Source organism: Oncorhynchus nerka, linkage group LG14 (assembly GCF_034236695.1).
Source record: "Oncorhynchus nerka isolate Pitt River linkage group LG14, Oner_Uvic_2.0, whole genome shotgun sequence".
Taxonomy (NCBI): Eukaryota; Metazoa; Chordata; class Actinopteri; order Salmoniformes; family Salmonidae; genus Oncorhynchus; species Oncorhynchus nerka.
Window position 1 is genome coordinate 89,899,615 of NC_088409.1, and position 18,163 is coordinate 89,917,777.

An 18,163-nucleotide genomic window follows, 5' to 3' on the forward strand; every position below is an offset into this window, starting at 1 on the left:
AGTAAACAACTAAACTACCACTACTGGTGTTAACATCTAAACTAACACTACACTACACTAGAGTAAACATCTAAACTAACACTACTGGTGTTAACAACTAAACTAACACTACTGGTGTAAACATCTAAACTAACACTACTGGTGTTAACATCTAAACTACCACTACTGGTGTTAACATCTAAACTACCACTACTGGTGTTAACATCTAAACTAACACTACACTACTGGTGTTAACATCTAAACTAACACTACTGGTGTTAACATCTAAACTACCACTACTGGTGTTAACATCTAAACTACCACTACTGGTGTTAACATCTAAACTACCACTACTGGTGTTAACATCTAAACTAACACTACTGGTGTTAACTAAACTAACACTACTGGTGTTAACAACTAAACTACCACTACTGGTGTTAACAACTAAACTAACACTACTGGTGTTAACAACTAAACTAACACTACTGGTGTTAACATCTAAACTACCACTACTGGTGTTAACATCTAAACTACCACTACTGGTGTTAACATCTAAACTAACACTACTGGTGTTAACATCTAAACTAACACTACTGGTGTTAACATCTAAACTACCACTACTGGTGTTAACATCTAAACTACCACTACTGTTGTTAACTAAACTAACACTACTGGTGTTAACATCTAAACTAACACTACTGGTGTTAACATCTAAACTAACACTACTGGTGTTAACATCTAAACTACCACTACACTACGCTAGAGTAAACAACTAAACTAACGCTACTGGTGTTAACAACTAAACTAACACTACTGGTGTTAACAATTAAACTAACACTACTGGTGTTAACATCTAAACTACCACTACTGGTGTTAACAACTAAACTAACACTACTGGTGTTAACATCTAAACTAACACTACTGGTGTTAACATCTAAACTAACACTACTGGTGTTAACAACTAAACTACCACTACTGGTGTTAACATCTAAACTACCACTACTGGTGTTAACATCTAAACTACCACTACTGGTGTTAACATCTAAACTAACACTACTGGTGTTAACATCTAAACTACCACTACTGGTGTTAACATCTAAACTACCACTACTGGTGTTAACAACTAAACTACCACTACTAGTGTTAACAACTAAACTAACACTACTGGTGTTAACAACTAAACTAACACTACACTGGTGTTAACATCTAAACTACCACTACTGGTGTTAACATCTAAACTACCACTACTGGTGTTAACTAAACTAACACTACTGGTGTTAACATCTAAACTACCACTACACTACGCTAGAGTAAACAACTAAACTAACGCTACTGGTGTTAACAACTAAACTAACACTACTGGTGTTAACAATTAAACTAACACTACTGGTGTTAACATCTAAACTACCACTACTGGTGTTAACAACTAAACTAACACTACTGGTGTTAACATCTAAACTAACACTACTGGTGTTAACATCTAAACTAACACTACTGGTGTTAACTAAACTAACACTACTGGTGTTAACATCTAAACTAACACTACTGGTGTTAACAACTAAACTAGCACTACTGGAGAAAACATCTAAACTAACACTACTGTTGTTAACATCTAAACTAACACTACTGGTGTTAACATCTAAATTAACACTGGTGTTACACTAAACACCACTACTAGTAAACAACTAAACTAACACTACTGGTGTTAACATCTAAACTAACACTACACTGGTGTTAACAACTAAACTACCACTACTGGTGTTAACATCTAAACTACCACTACACTGGTGAGTAAACAACTAAACTACCACTACTGGTGTTAACATCTAAACTAACACTACACTACGCTAGAGTAAACAACTAAACTACCACTACTGGTGTTAACATCTAAACTAACACTGGTGTTACACTACACTAGAGTAAACAACTAAACTACCACTACTGGTGTTAACATCTAAACTAACACTACACTACACTAGTGTAAACAACTAAACTAACACTACTGGTGTTAACATCTAAACTAACACTACACTACACTGGTGTTAACATCTAAACTACCACTACTGGTGTTAACATCTAAACTAACACTACTGGTGTTAACATCTAAACTAACACTACACTACACTGTTAACAAACTAAACTAACACTACTGGTGTTAACATCTAAACTACCACTACTGGTGTTAACACTAAACTAACACTACTGGTGTTAACATCTAAACTAACACTACACTACACTAGAGTAAACATCTAAACTAACACTACTGGTGTTAACATCTAAACTACCACTACTGGTGTTAACATGGTGTTAACATCTAAACTACCACTACTGGTGTTAACATCTAAACTACCACTACTGGTGTTAACATCTAAACTAACACTACTGGTGTTAACATCTAAACTATCACTACTGGTGTTAACAACTAAACTACCACTACTGTTGTTAACTAAACTAACACTACTGGTGTTAACAACTAAACTACCACTACTGGTGTTAACATCTAAACTACACACTACACTAGTGTTAACATCTAAACTACCACTACTGGTGTTAACATCTAAACTAACACTACTGGTGTTAACATCTAAACTACCACTACTGGTGTTAACATCTAAACTACCACTACTGGTGTTAACATCTAAACTAAACACTACTGGTGTTACACTACTGGTGTTAACATCTAAACTAACACTACTGGTGTTAACATCTAAACTAACACTACTACACTGAGTTAACATCTAAACTAACACTACTGGTGTTAACATCTAAACTACCACTACTGGTGTTAACATCTAAACTAACACTACTGGTGTTAACATCTAAACTAACACTACTGGTGTTAACATCTAAACTAACACTACTGGTGTTAACATCTAAACTAAACACTACTGGTGTTAACAACTAAACTAACACTACTGGTGTTAACATCTAAACTAACACTACTGGTGTTAACAACTAAACTAACACTACTGGTGTTAACATCTAAACTACCACTACTGGTGTTAACATCTAAACTACCACTACTGGTGTTAACATCTAAACTACCACTACTGGTGTTAACATCTAAACTACCACTACTGGTGTTAACATCTAAACTACCACTAAACTGGTGTTAACATCTAAACTAACACTACTGGTGTTAACATCTAAACTAACACTACTGGTGTTAACATCTAAACTACCACTACTGGTGTTAACATCTAAACTAACACTACTGGTGTTAACAACTAAACTAACCACTACTGGTGTTAACAACTAAACTAACACTACTGGTGTTAACAATAAACTAACACTACTGGTGTTAACATCTAAACTAACACTACTGGTGTTAACATCTAAACTAACCACTACTGGTGTTAACATCTAAACTAACACTACTGGTGTTAACATCTAAACTAACACTACTGGTGTTAACATCTAAACTACCACTACTGGTGTTAACAACTAAACTACCACTACTGGTGTTAACAACTAAACTACCACTACTGGTGTTAACAACTAAACTAAACACTACTGGTGTTAACATCTAAACTAACACTACTGGTGTTAACATCTAAACTAACACTACTGGTGTTAACAAACTCTAAACTAAAACACTACTGGTGTTAACATCTAAACTAACACTACTGGTGTTAACAACTAAACTACCACTACTGGTGTTAACATCTAAACTAACACTACTGGTGTTAACATCTAAACTAACACTACTGGTGTTAACATCTAAACTAACACTACACTACTACTGAGTAAACAAACTAAACTAACACTACTGGTGTTAACATCTAAACTAACACTACTGGTGTTAACAACTAAACTACACTACTGGTGTTAACATCAAACTCTAAACTAACACTACTGGTGTTAACAACTAAACTAACACTACTGGTGTTAACATCTAAACTAACACTACTGGTGTTAACAACTAAACTACCACTACTGGTGTTAACAACTAAACTACCACTACTGGTGTTAACATCTAAACTACCACTACTGGTGTTAACAACTAAACTAACACTACTGGTGTTAACAACTAAACTACCACTACTGGTGTTAACATCTAAACTACCACTACTAGTGTTAACAACTAAACTAACACTACTGGTGTTAACATCTAAACTAACACTACTGGTGTTAACACTACTAAACTAAACACTACTGGTGTTAACATCTAAACTACCACTACTGGTGTTAACATCTAAACTAACACTACTGGTGTTAACATCTAAACTAACACTACTTGTGTTAACAACTAAACTAACACTACTGGTGTTAACAACTAAACTAACACTACTGGTGTTAACATCTAAACTAACACTACTGGTGTTAACATCTAAACTACCACTACTGGTGTTAACAACTAAACTAACACTACTGGTGTTAACATCTAAACTACCACTACTAGTGTTAACAACTAAACTAACACTACTGGTGTTAACATCTAAACTACCACTACTGGTGTTAACTAAACTAACACTACTGGTGTTAACATCTAAACTAACACTACTGGTGTTAACATCTAAACTAACACTACTGGTGTTAACATCTAAACTAACACTACTTGTGTTAACATCTAAACTAACACTACTGGTGTTAACATCTAAACTAACACTACTGGTGTTAACATCTAAACTAACACTACTGGTGTTAACATCTAAACTAACACTACTGTTGTTAACAACTAAACTAGCACTACACTACGCTAGAGTAAACAACTAAACTACCACTACTGGTGTTAACATCTAAACTACCACTACTGGTGTTAACAACTAAACTAACACTACTGGTGTTAACATCTAAACTACCACTACTAGTGTTAACAACTAAACTAACACTACTGGTGTTAACATCTAAACTACCACTACTGGTGTTAACTAAACTACCACTACTGGTGTTAACATCTAAACTACCACTACTGGTGTTAACTAAACTAACACTACTGGTGTTAACATCTAAACTAACACTACTGTTGTTAACAATTAAACTAACACTACACTACGCTAGAGTAAACAACTAAACTACCACTACTGGTGTTAACAACTAAACTAACACTACTGGTGTTAACTAAACTAACACTACTGGTGTTAACATCTAAACTACCACTACCGGTGTTAACATCTAAACTACCACTACTGGTGTTAACATCTAAACTACCACTACTGGTGTTAACAACTAAACTACCACTACTGGTGTTAACAATTAAACTAGCACTACACTACGCTAGAGTAAACAACTAAACTAACACTACTGGTGTTAACAACTAAACTAACACTACTGTTGTTAACATCTAAACTAACACTACTGGTGTTAACATCTAAACTAACACTACTGTTGTTAACAATTCCATACACAACCATTCAATACACAGCATCACCTATGCTCCTCCATTTCTCATCACCCTCTTTCAATTCAAGGGGCTTTATTGACATGGGTAACATCTGTTAACATTGCCAAAGCAAGTGAGGTAGATAATATACAAAAGTGAAATGAACAATAAAAATGAACAGTAAACATTACACTCGGAATAAAGGCATTACAAGTGCCATATTATGTATATATACGGTGTTGTAACGATGTACAAATGGTTAAGGGTACACAAGGGAAATAAATAAATGTAAATATGGATTATATACATGTATTTACAATTGTGTTTGTTCTTCACTGGTTGACATTTTCTTGTGGCAACACGTCACAAATCTTTCTCACTCTCTCTCCCTCTTTTTCAGAGGTGATTGGGGTGGCTGAGTTGGTCAATAAGACTAATGGACCGTGGTTTAACCGATTCGATGAGGACCTGGCCACTGCTTTCTCCATCTACTGTGGAATCAGCATAGCACACGTGAGTCAGACACACTACCCAAAGCTACACAAGAACCGCTGATCTCTGACATTCTAGTTATGCGGAAGTCACGCAGAGTGTTTTAAACAGTAGGAGAAGAGACTGATGGTTAGTGCCCTATTGATGTGGTGTGGATTTAGTTGTGGTCAGACTTGGTTGACTGACTGGTCTCTCCTGTATAATAATGTGCTTGACTGACTGGTCTCTCCTGTATGTTAATGTGGTTGACTGACTGGTGTCTCCTGTATAATAATGTGGTTGACTGACTGGTCTCTCCTGTATGTTAATGTGGTTGACTGACTGGTGTCTCCTGTATAATAATGTGGTTGACTGACTGGTCTCTCCTGTATAATAATGTGGTTGACTGACTGGTCTCTCCTGTATGTTAATGTGGTTGACTGACTGGTGTCTCCTGTATAATAATGTGGTTGACTGACTGGTCTCTCCTGTATAATAATGTGGTTGACTGACTGGTCTCTCCTGTATGTTAATGTGGTTGACTGACTGGTGTCTCCTGTATAATAATGTGGTTGACTGACTGGTCTCTCCTGTATAATAATGTGGTTGACTGACTGGTCTCTCCTGTATAATAGTGTGGTTGACTGACTGGTCTTTCCTGTATAATAATGTGGTTGACTGACTGGTCTCTCCTGTATAATAATGTGGTTGACTGACTGTTGACTGTCTCTCCTGTGTGTTCAGTCTCTTCTGTATAAGAAGGTCCATGAGGCTCAGTTCAGATCCCACCTGGCCAACGAGATGATGATGTACCACATGAAGGTAAAACACACACACACTACCTACCCCCCCCCCCCCCCCCCCAACACACACACAGACATCAAGTGCAGCAGTAATGTGTGTGCGTGTGTGTGTGTGTAGGTTTCAGAGCAGGAAGTGGCCCAGCTTTTGGAAACTGGGCTGGAGCCAGTGGATGAGATTCATCCCTTATTCGCTGAGTTCACGTACACACCCCGCTCACTACCTGACGACAACACACCCATGGTAAGACAAGCAGACAGAGAAAGAGTGTGTATGTACGTGGAGAATGCTGAGGGGAGGACAGCTCATAGTAATGGCTGAAACAGATCGATTGAATGGTATTTTATAACATTCCACCGATTCCGCTCCAGTCATTACTAAAAGCCTGTCCTCCCCATTTAAGGTGACACCAGCCTCCTGTGGTGTGTGTCCATGCAAATCCACAGAGATGTATAGTAGCCATAGAGAGGTATCCATAGAGATGTATCCATAGACAGGTATAGCATCCATAGAGATGTACAGTATCCATAGAGTGGTATAGTATCCTTAGAGATGTATCATCCATAGAGATGTACAGTATCCATAGAGATGTATCATCCATAGAGGTATAGTATCCATAGAGATGTACAGTATCCATAGAGATGTATAGTATCCATAGAGATGTATAGTATCCATAGAGATGTATAGTATCCATAGAGAGGTATAGTATCCATAGAGATGTATAGTATCCATAGAGATGTATCATCCATAGAGAAATATAGTATCCATAGAGATGTATAGTATCCATAGAGATGTATCATCCATAGAGATGTACAGTATCCATAGAGATGTATAGTATCCATAGAGATGTAAAGTATCCATAGAGATGTATAGTATCCATAGAGATGTATCATCCATAGAGGTATAGTATCCATAGAGATGTACAGTATCCATAGAGATGTATAGTATCCATAGAGATGTATAGTATCCATAGAGAGGTATAGTATCCATAGAGATGTATAGTATCCATAGAGAGGTATAGTATCCATATAGATGTATCATCCATAGAGAAATATAGTATCCATAGAGATGTATAGTATCCATAGAGATGTATCATCCATAGAGAGGTATAGTATCCATAGAGATGTATGGGGCGGCAGGGTAGCCTAGTGGTTAGAGCATTGGACTAGTAACCGAAAGGTTGCAAGTTCAAATCCCCGAGCTGACAAGGTACAAAATCTGCCGTTCTGCCCTTGAACAGGCAGTTAACCCACTGTTCCTAGGCCGTCATTGAAAATAAGAATTTGTTCTTAACTGACTTGCCTAGTTAAATAAAAATAAAAAATCATGTATAGTTTCCATAGAGATGTATAGTTTCCATTGGATGTATAGTTTCAATTTCAGATTCAACAATGCAGTAACCAATATGTAGTCCTAAAAATATCAAGGTAGATGAAAAACACAATAGATATAAAAATAAGAAAGAAGATCATGATAAAATAAACACACTATATATTTTTATTTCTCTTTTATTTAACCAGGTAGGGCAGTTGAGAAGAAGTTCTCATTTACAACTGCAACTTGGCCAAGATAAAGCAAAGCAGTGAGACAAAAACACAGAGTTACACAATAAACAAAAGTACAATAAATTACAATAGAAAAGTCTATATATATACACAGTCTGTGCAAATGGAATAAGGAGGTAAGGCAATAAATAGGCCATAGTAGCCAAGTCATTACAATTTAGCAAATGAACACTGGAGTGATAGATGTGCAGATGATGATGTGCAAGTAGAAATACTGGTGTGCAAAAGTGCAAAAAAGTACATAAAAAGCTAGTGAGGGAGATATGTCTCCAACTTCAGCGATTTGTTCCAGTCATTGGCAGCAGAGACCTGGAAGGAAAGGCGGCCAAATGTGGAATTGGCTTTGGGGGTGACCAGTGAGATATACCTGCTGAAACGTGTGCTACGGGTGGGTGCTGCTATGGTGACCAGTGAGATATACCTGCTGAAACGTGTGCTACGGGTGGGTGCTGCTATGGTGACCAGTGAGCTAAGATAAGGCGGAGCTTTACCTAGCAAAGACTTATAGATGACCTGGAGCCAATAAGTCTGGCGACGAATATGAAGTGAGGGCCAGCCAACGAGAGCATACAGGTCACAGTGGTGGGTGGTATATGGGGCTTTGGTGACAAAACGGATGGCACTGTGATAGACTGCATCCAGTTTGCTGAGTAGAGTGTTGGAGGCTATTTTGTAAATGACATCGCCGAAGTTGAGGATCGGTAGGATGGTCAGTTTAACGAGGGTATGTTTGTCAACGTGAGTGTTGTGAAATAGGATGCCGAGTCTAGATGTAATTTTGGATTGGAGATGCTTAATATGAGTCTGGAAGGAGAGTTTACAGGCTAGCCAGACACCTAAGTATTTGTAGTTGTCCACATATTCTAAGTCAGAACCTTCCAGAGTAGTGATGCTAGTCAGGCAGTCAGGTGCGGGCAGCGATCGGTTGAAGAGCATGCATTTAGTTTAACTAGCGTTTAGGAGCAGTTGGAGGCCACGGAATGAGTGTTATATGGCTTTGAAGCTGAGGCACCCCCATAGAGACTGCCAGAGGTCCGGACAACAGGCCCTCCGATTTGACACACTATCTGAGAAGTAGTTGGTGAACCAGGCGAGGCAGTCAAGTCTGTTGAGACTGCCGATGAGAATACGGCGATTGACAGAGTCGAAAGCCTTGGCTAGGTTGATGAAGACGGCTGCACAGTACTGTCTTTTATCGATGGCGGTTATGATATCGTTTAGTACCTTGAGCGTGGCTGAGGTGCACCCGTGACCAGGAAACTGGATTGCACAGCGGAGAAGGTACGGTGGGATTCGAAATGGTCAGTGATCTGTTTGTTAACTTGGCTTTTGAAGATTTTGGAAAGGCAGAGCAGGATGGATATAGGTCTGTAAAAGTTTGGGTCTAGAGTGTCTCCCCCTTTGAAGAGGGGGATGACTGCGGCAGCTTTCCAATCTTTAGGAATCTCAGACGATACGAAAGAGAGGTTGAACAGACTAGTAATAGGGGTTTCAACAATGGCGGTGGATAATTTTAGAAAGAGAGGGTCCAGATTGTCTAGCCCAGCTGATATGTACAGGTCCAGGTTTTGCAGCTCTTTCGGAACATCTGCTATCTGTATTTGGGTGAAGGAGAAGCTGGGGAGGCTTGGGCAAGTAGCTGCGGGGGGTGCGGAGCTGTTGGCTGGGGTTGGGTAGCCAGGAGGAAAGCATGGCCAGCCGTAGAGAAATGCTTATTGAAATTGTCGATTATCGTGGATTTAACGCTGGTGACAGTGTTTCCTAGACACAGTGCAGTGTGCAGCTGGGAGGAGGTGCTCTTATTCTCCATGGACTTTACAGTGTCCCAAAACTTTTTGGAATTAGTGCTGCAGGATGCAAATTTCTGTTTGAAAAAGCTAGCCTTTGCTTTCCTAACGGACTGTGCGTATTGGTTCCTGACTTCCCTGAAAAGTTGCATATCGTGGCGACTATTCGATACTTGTGCAGTACGCCACAGAATGTTTTTGTGCTGGTCGGGGGCAGTCATAATTTGTGTGAGATTGAGGGCATCTAGATATATGGGGTGAAATCAATTCACATATGGTGTCTAGGGCACAGCTGGGCGCTGAGGGGGTCTATAACAGGCGGCAACAGTGAGAGACTTATTTCTGGAGAGATTCATTTTTAAAATTAGAATCTCGAACTGTTTGGGCATAGACCTGGAAAGTATGTCAGAACTTTGCAGGCTATCTCTGCAGTAGATTGCAACTCCTCCCCCTTTGGCAGTTCTATCTTGACGGAAAATGGTGGCCTTCCTAAGCCAGGATTCAGGGTCAGTTCCAGTACCATATTTACAATGTGCAGGATTAATGGATCGATAGAGGACTCATGGACATCGCCATTGAGGGCTTCTACTATTATAAAGTTGTCAACTGGGCGGGGATTCCTATGTGTTGGGAGCAATCAGACTATTCACTTCTTCTTCAAGAAGGTTTGTAGATGGCCTAACTAGCACCATCTAGTGGCCACAACAAATCAATGACACGTTTTTTTGTCCAGCATTTCAACACTACAGGTGGCGGTAAATCACCAATTTGGATCTTTACACTTCTTTTAGACATAAAAGAAGAAGAAAATAGACTACTTTAAAATGGAGGTAGCCTCAAAAGGTACACCGATGCTGTCACAGATCCCATAATGGTACAGACACAAAGATAAGACCTCTTTCCATCTCTATGAGCACATCCAACAATCTTCCTTGGAATAAAGGGAAAACATAGTCAGTCAACAATGTATTCAACTGAAATGTGTCTTCCACATTTAACCCAACCCCTCTGAATCAGAGAGGTGCGGGGTTGCCTTAATCGACATCCACGGCGCCCGGGGAACAGTGGGTTAACTGCCTTAATCAGGGGCAGAACGACAGAATTTTACCTTGTCAGCTCGGGGATTCCATCCAGCAACCTTTCGGTTATTGGCCCAACGCTCTAACTACTAGGCTACCTGCAACCCCACACAGTTTTGACCAATAAAAGTAAAACTGATATGGGGAGTATTCAAGGGTATTCAGCCAGACTGCTGTACTGCGTCTAATATCTATCTCTCCTGTGTCTAATAACCCTCTCTCTAATATCTCTAATATCTATCTCTCCTGTGTCTAATAACCCTCTCTCTAATATCTCTAATATCTATCTCTCCTGTGTCTAATAACCCTCTCTCTAATATCTATCTCTCCTGTGTCTAATAACCCTCTCTCTAATATCTCTAATATCTATCTCTCCTGTGTCTAATATCCCTCTCTCTAATATCTCTAATATCTATCTCTCCTGTGTCTAATATCTGTCTCTCCTGTCTCTCCAGGGTATCCTGAGTATGTTTGAGGACATGGGCTTTATCAACACCTATAAGATTGACCTGCACACTCTGGCCAGGTATATATCTCTCTCTCAATTCAATTCAAGGGGCTTTATTGACATGGGAAACATGTGTTAACATTGCCAAAGCAAGTGAGGTAGATAATATACAAAAGTTAAATAAACAATAAAAATTAACAGTAAACATTACACATACAGAAGTTTCAAAACAATAAAGACATTCCAAATGTCATATTATATATATAGTGTTGTAACAATGTACAAATAGTTAAAGCACACAAGGGAAAATAAATAAGCATAAATATGGGTTGTATTTACACTGGTGTTTGTTCTTCACTGGTTGCCCTTTTCTTGTGGCAACAGGTCACAAATCTTGCTGCTGTGATGTCACACTGGAATTTCACCCATAATTTCTCTCTCTACCTCTCTCTCTCTCTCTCTCTCTCTCTCTCTCTCTCCACACCTCTCTCCACACCTCTCTCTCTCTCCACACCTCTCTCTCTCTCTCTACACCTCTCTCTCTCTCTCTACACCTCTCTCTCTCTCTCTACACCTCTCTCTCTCTCTCTACACCTCTCTCTCTCTCTACACGTCTCTCTCTCTCTACACCTCTCTCTCTCTCTCTCTACACCTCTCTCGATGTTGCTATGTTGATGAAGTGGTGCTAGATTGTGCGGTTGTCATTGGTTGCAGGTTCTGTCTGATGGTGAAGAAGGGTTACAGAGATCCTCCCTATCACAACTGGACTCACGCGTTCTCGGTCTCTCACTTCTGTTATCTCCTCTACAAGAACCTGGGCCTCGCCAACTACCTGGAGTAAGTAGACATACCACACTATCTACCCTAACCCTATATACTACACCATCTACCCTAACCCTATATACGACACTATCTACCCTAAACCTATATACTACACCATCTACCCTTACCCTATATACTACACCATCTACCCTAACCCTATATACTACACTATCTACCCTATACCCTAACCCTATATACTACACCATCTACCCTAACCCTATATTCCACACCATCTACCCTATACCCTAACCCTATATACTACACCATCTACCCTATACCCTAACCCTATATACTACACCATCTACCCTAACCCTATATACTACACTATCTACCCTATTCCCTAACCCTATATACTACACCATCTACCCTAAACCTATATTCCACACCATCTACCCTATACCCTAACCCTATATACTACACCATCTACCCTAACCCTAACCCTATATACTACACCATCTACCCTATACCCTAACCCTATATACTACACCATCTACCCTATACCCTAACCCTATACTACACCATCTACCCTATACCCTAACCCTATATACTACACCATCTACCCTATACCCTAACCCTATATACTACACCATCTACCCTAACCTAACCCTATATACTACACCATCTACCCTATACCCTAACCCTATATACTACACCATCTACCCTAACTCTATATACCACACTATCTACCCTACACCCTATATACTACACCATCTACCCTATACCCTAACCCTATATACTACACCATCTACCCTAACCCTATATACTACACCATCTACCCTAACCCTATATACTACACCATCTACCCTATACCCTAACCCTATATACTACACCATCTACCCTATACCCTAACCCTATATACTACACCATCTACCCTATACCCTAACCCTATATACTACACCATCTACCCTATACCCTAACCCTATATACTACACCATCTACCCTATACCCTAACCCTATATACTACACCATCTACCCTAACCCTATATACTACACCATCTACCCTATACCCTAACCCTATATACTACACCATCTACCCTATACCCTAACCCTATATACTACACCATCTACCCTATACCCTAACCCTATATACTACACCATCTACCCTATACCCTAACCCTATATACTACACACCCTAACCCTCTACACCATCTACCCTATACCCTAACCCTATATACTACACCATCTACCCTATACCCTAACCCTATATACTACACCATCTACCCTATACCCTAACCCTATATACTACACCATCTACCCTATACCCTAACCCTATATACTACACCATCTACCCTAACTCTATATACCACACTATCTACCCTACACCCTATATACTACACCATCTACCCTATACCCTAACCCTATATACTACACCATCTACCCTAACCCTATATACTACACCATCTACCCTAACCCTAACCCTATATACTACACCATCTACCCTATACCCTAACCCTATATACTACACCATCTATCTATACCCTAACCCTATATACTACCTCCTATAACCCTATACTACCCATCTACCCTAACCCTAACCCTATATACTACACCATCTACCCTATACCCTAACCCTATATACTACACCATCTACCCTATACCCTAACCCTATATACTACACCATCTACCCTATATATACCCACCATCTAACCCTATACCCTAACTACATACTACCATCTACCCTAACCCTATATACTACACCATCTACCCTATACCCTAACCCTATATACTACACCATCTACCCTATACCCTAACCCTATATACTACACCATCTACCCTATATATACCACCATCTACCCTATACCCTATATACTACACCATCTACCCTAACCCTATATACTACACCATCTACCCTATACCTATATACTACACCATCTACCCTATACCCTAACCCTATATACTACACTATCTACCCTAACCCTATATACTACACCATCTACCCTATACCCTAACCCTATATACTACACCATCTACCCTATACCCTAACCCTATATACTACACCATCTACCCTATACCCTAACCCTATATACTACACCATCTACCCTATACCCTAACCCTATATACTACACCATCTACCCTATACCCACCATACCCTATACCCTAACCCTATATACTACACCATCTACCCTATACCCTAACCCTATATACTACACCATCTACCTAACCCTATATACTACACCATCTACCCTATACCCTAACCCTATATACTACACCATCTACCCTATACCCTAACCCTATATACTACACCATCTACCCTAACTCTATATACCACACCATCTACCCTCTACTACACCATCTACCCTAACCCTATATACTACACCATCTACCCTAACCCTATATACTACACCATCTACCCTATACCCTAACCCTATATACTACACCATCTACCCTATACCCTAACCCTATATACTACACCATCTACCCTATACCCTAACCCTATATACTACACCATCTACCCTATACCCTAACCCTATATACTACACTATCTACCCTAACCCTATATACTACACCATCTACCCTATACCCTAACCCTATATACTACACCATCTACCCTAACCCTATATACTACACCATCTACCCTATACCCTAACCATATATACTACACCATCTACCCTATACCCTAACCCTATATACTACACCATCTACCCTATACCCTAACCCTATATACTACACCATCTACCCTATACCCTAACCCTATATACTACACCATCACCATCTACCCTATATCTACCCTAACCCTATATACTACACCATCTACCATCTAACCCTATACTACACCATCTACCCTAACCCTAACCCTATATACTACACCATCTACCCTATACCCTAACCCTATATACTACACCATCTACCCTATACCCTAACCCTATACTACACCATCTACCCTATACCCTAACCCTATATACTACACCATCTACCCTATCTAACCCTATATACCCTCAACCCTATACCCTAACTATATACTACACCATCTACCCTATACCCTAACCCTATATACCCTACCATCTACCCTATACCCTAACCCTATATACTACACCATCTACCCTAACCCTAACCCTATATACTACACCATCTACCCTATACCCTAACCCTATATACTACCATCTACCCTACCAACCCTCTACACCTATACCCTAACCCTATATACTACACCATCTACCCTATACCCTAACCCTATATACTACACCATCTACCCTATAACCCTATATACTACACCATCTACCCTATACTAACCCTATATACACCATCTACCCTATACCCTAACCCTATATACTACACCATCTACCCTATACCCTAACCCTACTACACCATCTACCCTATACCCTAACCCTATATACTACACCATCTACCCTATACCCTAACCCTATATACTACACCATCTAACCCTATATACTACACCATCTAACCCTAACTATACTACACCATCTACCCTATACCCTAACCCTATATACTACACCATCTACCCTATACCCTAACCCTATATACTACACCATCTAACCCTATCTACCCTAACCCTATATACTACACCATCTATACCCTATATACTACACCATAACCCTATATACTACACCATCTACCCTATACCCTAACCCTATATACTACACCATCTACCCCCCCAACCCTATATACTACACCATCTACCCTAACCCCTATATACTACACCATCTACCCTATACCCTAACCCTATATACTACACCATCTACCCTATACCCTAACCCTATATACTACACCATCTACCCTAACCCTAACTACACCATATATACCCTAACCCTATATCTACACCTATACCCTAACCCTATATACTACACCATCTACCCTATACCCTAACCCTATATACTACACCATCTACCCTATACCCTAACCCTATATACTACACCATCTACCCTATACCCTATATACCCCATCTACCCTATACCCTAACCCTATATACTACCATCTACCCTATATACTACCCTAACCCTAACCCTATATACTACACCATCTACCCTATACCCTAACCCTATATACTACACCATCTACCCTATACCCTATATACTACACCATCTACCCTATACCCTAACCCTATACTACACCATCTACCCTATACCCTAACCCTATATACTACACCATCTACCCTATACCCTAACCCTATATACTACACCATCTACCCTAACCCTATATACTACACTATCTACCCTATACCCTAACCCTATATACTACACCATCTACCCTATACCCTAACCCTATATACTACACCATCTACCCTATACCCTAACCCTATATACTACACCATCTACCCTATACCCTAACCCTATATACTACACCATCTACCCTAACCCTAACCCTATATACTACAACATCTACCCTATACCCTAACCCTATATACTACACCATCTACCCTATCTAACCCTATATACTACACTATCTACCCTAACCCTATACTACACTATCTACCCTATACCCTAACCCTATATACTACACCATCTACCCTAACCCTATATACCCCCTAACCCTAACCATATACTACACCATCTACCCTATACCCTAACCCTATATACTAACACCATCTACCCTATACCCTAACCCTATATACTACACCATCTACCCTATACCCTAACCCTATATACTACAACCATCTACCCTATACCCTCTACCCTATATACTACACCATCTACCCTATATACTACACCAACCCTATATACTACACCATCTACCCTATACCCTAACCCTATATACTACACCATCTACCCTAACCCTATATACCACCATCTACCTACCCTATATACTACACCATCTACCCTATACCCTAACCCTATATACTACACCATCTACCCTAACCCTAACCCTATACTACACCATCTACCCTATACCCTACCCTATATACTACACCATCTACCCTACCTAACCCTATATACTACACATCTACCCTATACCCTAACCCTATATACTACACCATCTACCCTATACCCCTATATACTACACCATCTACCCTAACCCTATATACTACACCATCTACCCTAACCCTACCCTAACCCTATATACTACACCATCTACCCTATACCCTAACCCTATATACTACATCCATCTACCCTATAACCTAACCCTATATACTACACCATCTACCCTATACCCTATACTACACCATCTACCCTACCCTAACCCTATATACTACACCATCTACCCTAACCCTATATACTACACCATCTACCCTATACCCTAACCCTATATACTACACCATCTACCCTATACCCTAACCCTAATACCCATCTACCCTAACCCTATACTACACCATCTACCCTATACCCTAACCCTATATACTACACCATCTACCCTATACCCTAACCCTATATACTACACCATCTATACCCTAACCCTATATACTACACCATCTACCCTAACCCTATATACTACACCATCTACCCTAACCCTATATACTACACTATCTACCCTATACCCTAACCCTATATACTACACCATCTACCCTATACCCTATCTACCCTATATATACACACCATCTACCCTATACCCTAACCCTATATACTACACCATCAACCCTATACCCTAACCCTATATACTACACCATCTACCCTAACCCTAACCCTACCACCATCTACCCTATACCCTAACCCTATATACTACACCATCTACCCTATATACCTAACCATCTACACCATCTACCCTAACCCTATATACTACACCATCTACCCTAACCCTATATACTACACCATCTACCCTATACCCTAACCCTATATACTACACCATCTACCCTATACCCTAACCCTATATACTACACCATCTACCCTATACCCTAACCCTATATACTACACCATCTACCCTAACCTAACCCTATATACTACACCATCTACCCTATACCCTAAATACTACACCATCTACCCTATAACCTAACCCTA

At 39.8% G+C, this 18,163-nt stretch overlaps 1 protein-coding gene across 1 annotated transcript in view; it reads left to right on the forward strand.

Annotated features, from left to right (window-relative positions):
* Positions 1-18,163, forward strand: part of LOC115126401 (cGMP-dependent 3',5'-cyclic phosphodiesterase-like) — a 233,582-nt gene that overhangs the window by 203,595 nt on the left and 11,824 nt on the right. The window contains exons 18-22 of the mRNA XM_065027226.1: positions 5,703-5,815; positions 6,518-6,595; positions 6,695-6,817; positions 11,461-11,531; positions 12,168-12,290. Of these exons, the coding sequence (XP_064883298.1) occupies positions 5,703-5,815; positions 6,518-6,595; positions 6,695-6,817; positions 11,461-11,531; positions 12,168-12,290 (508 nt within the window). The remainder of the gene's footprint in view (positions 1-5,702; positions 5,816-6,517; positions 6,596-6,694; positions 6,818-11,460; positions 11,532-12,167; positions 12,291-18,163) is intronic.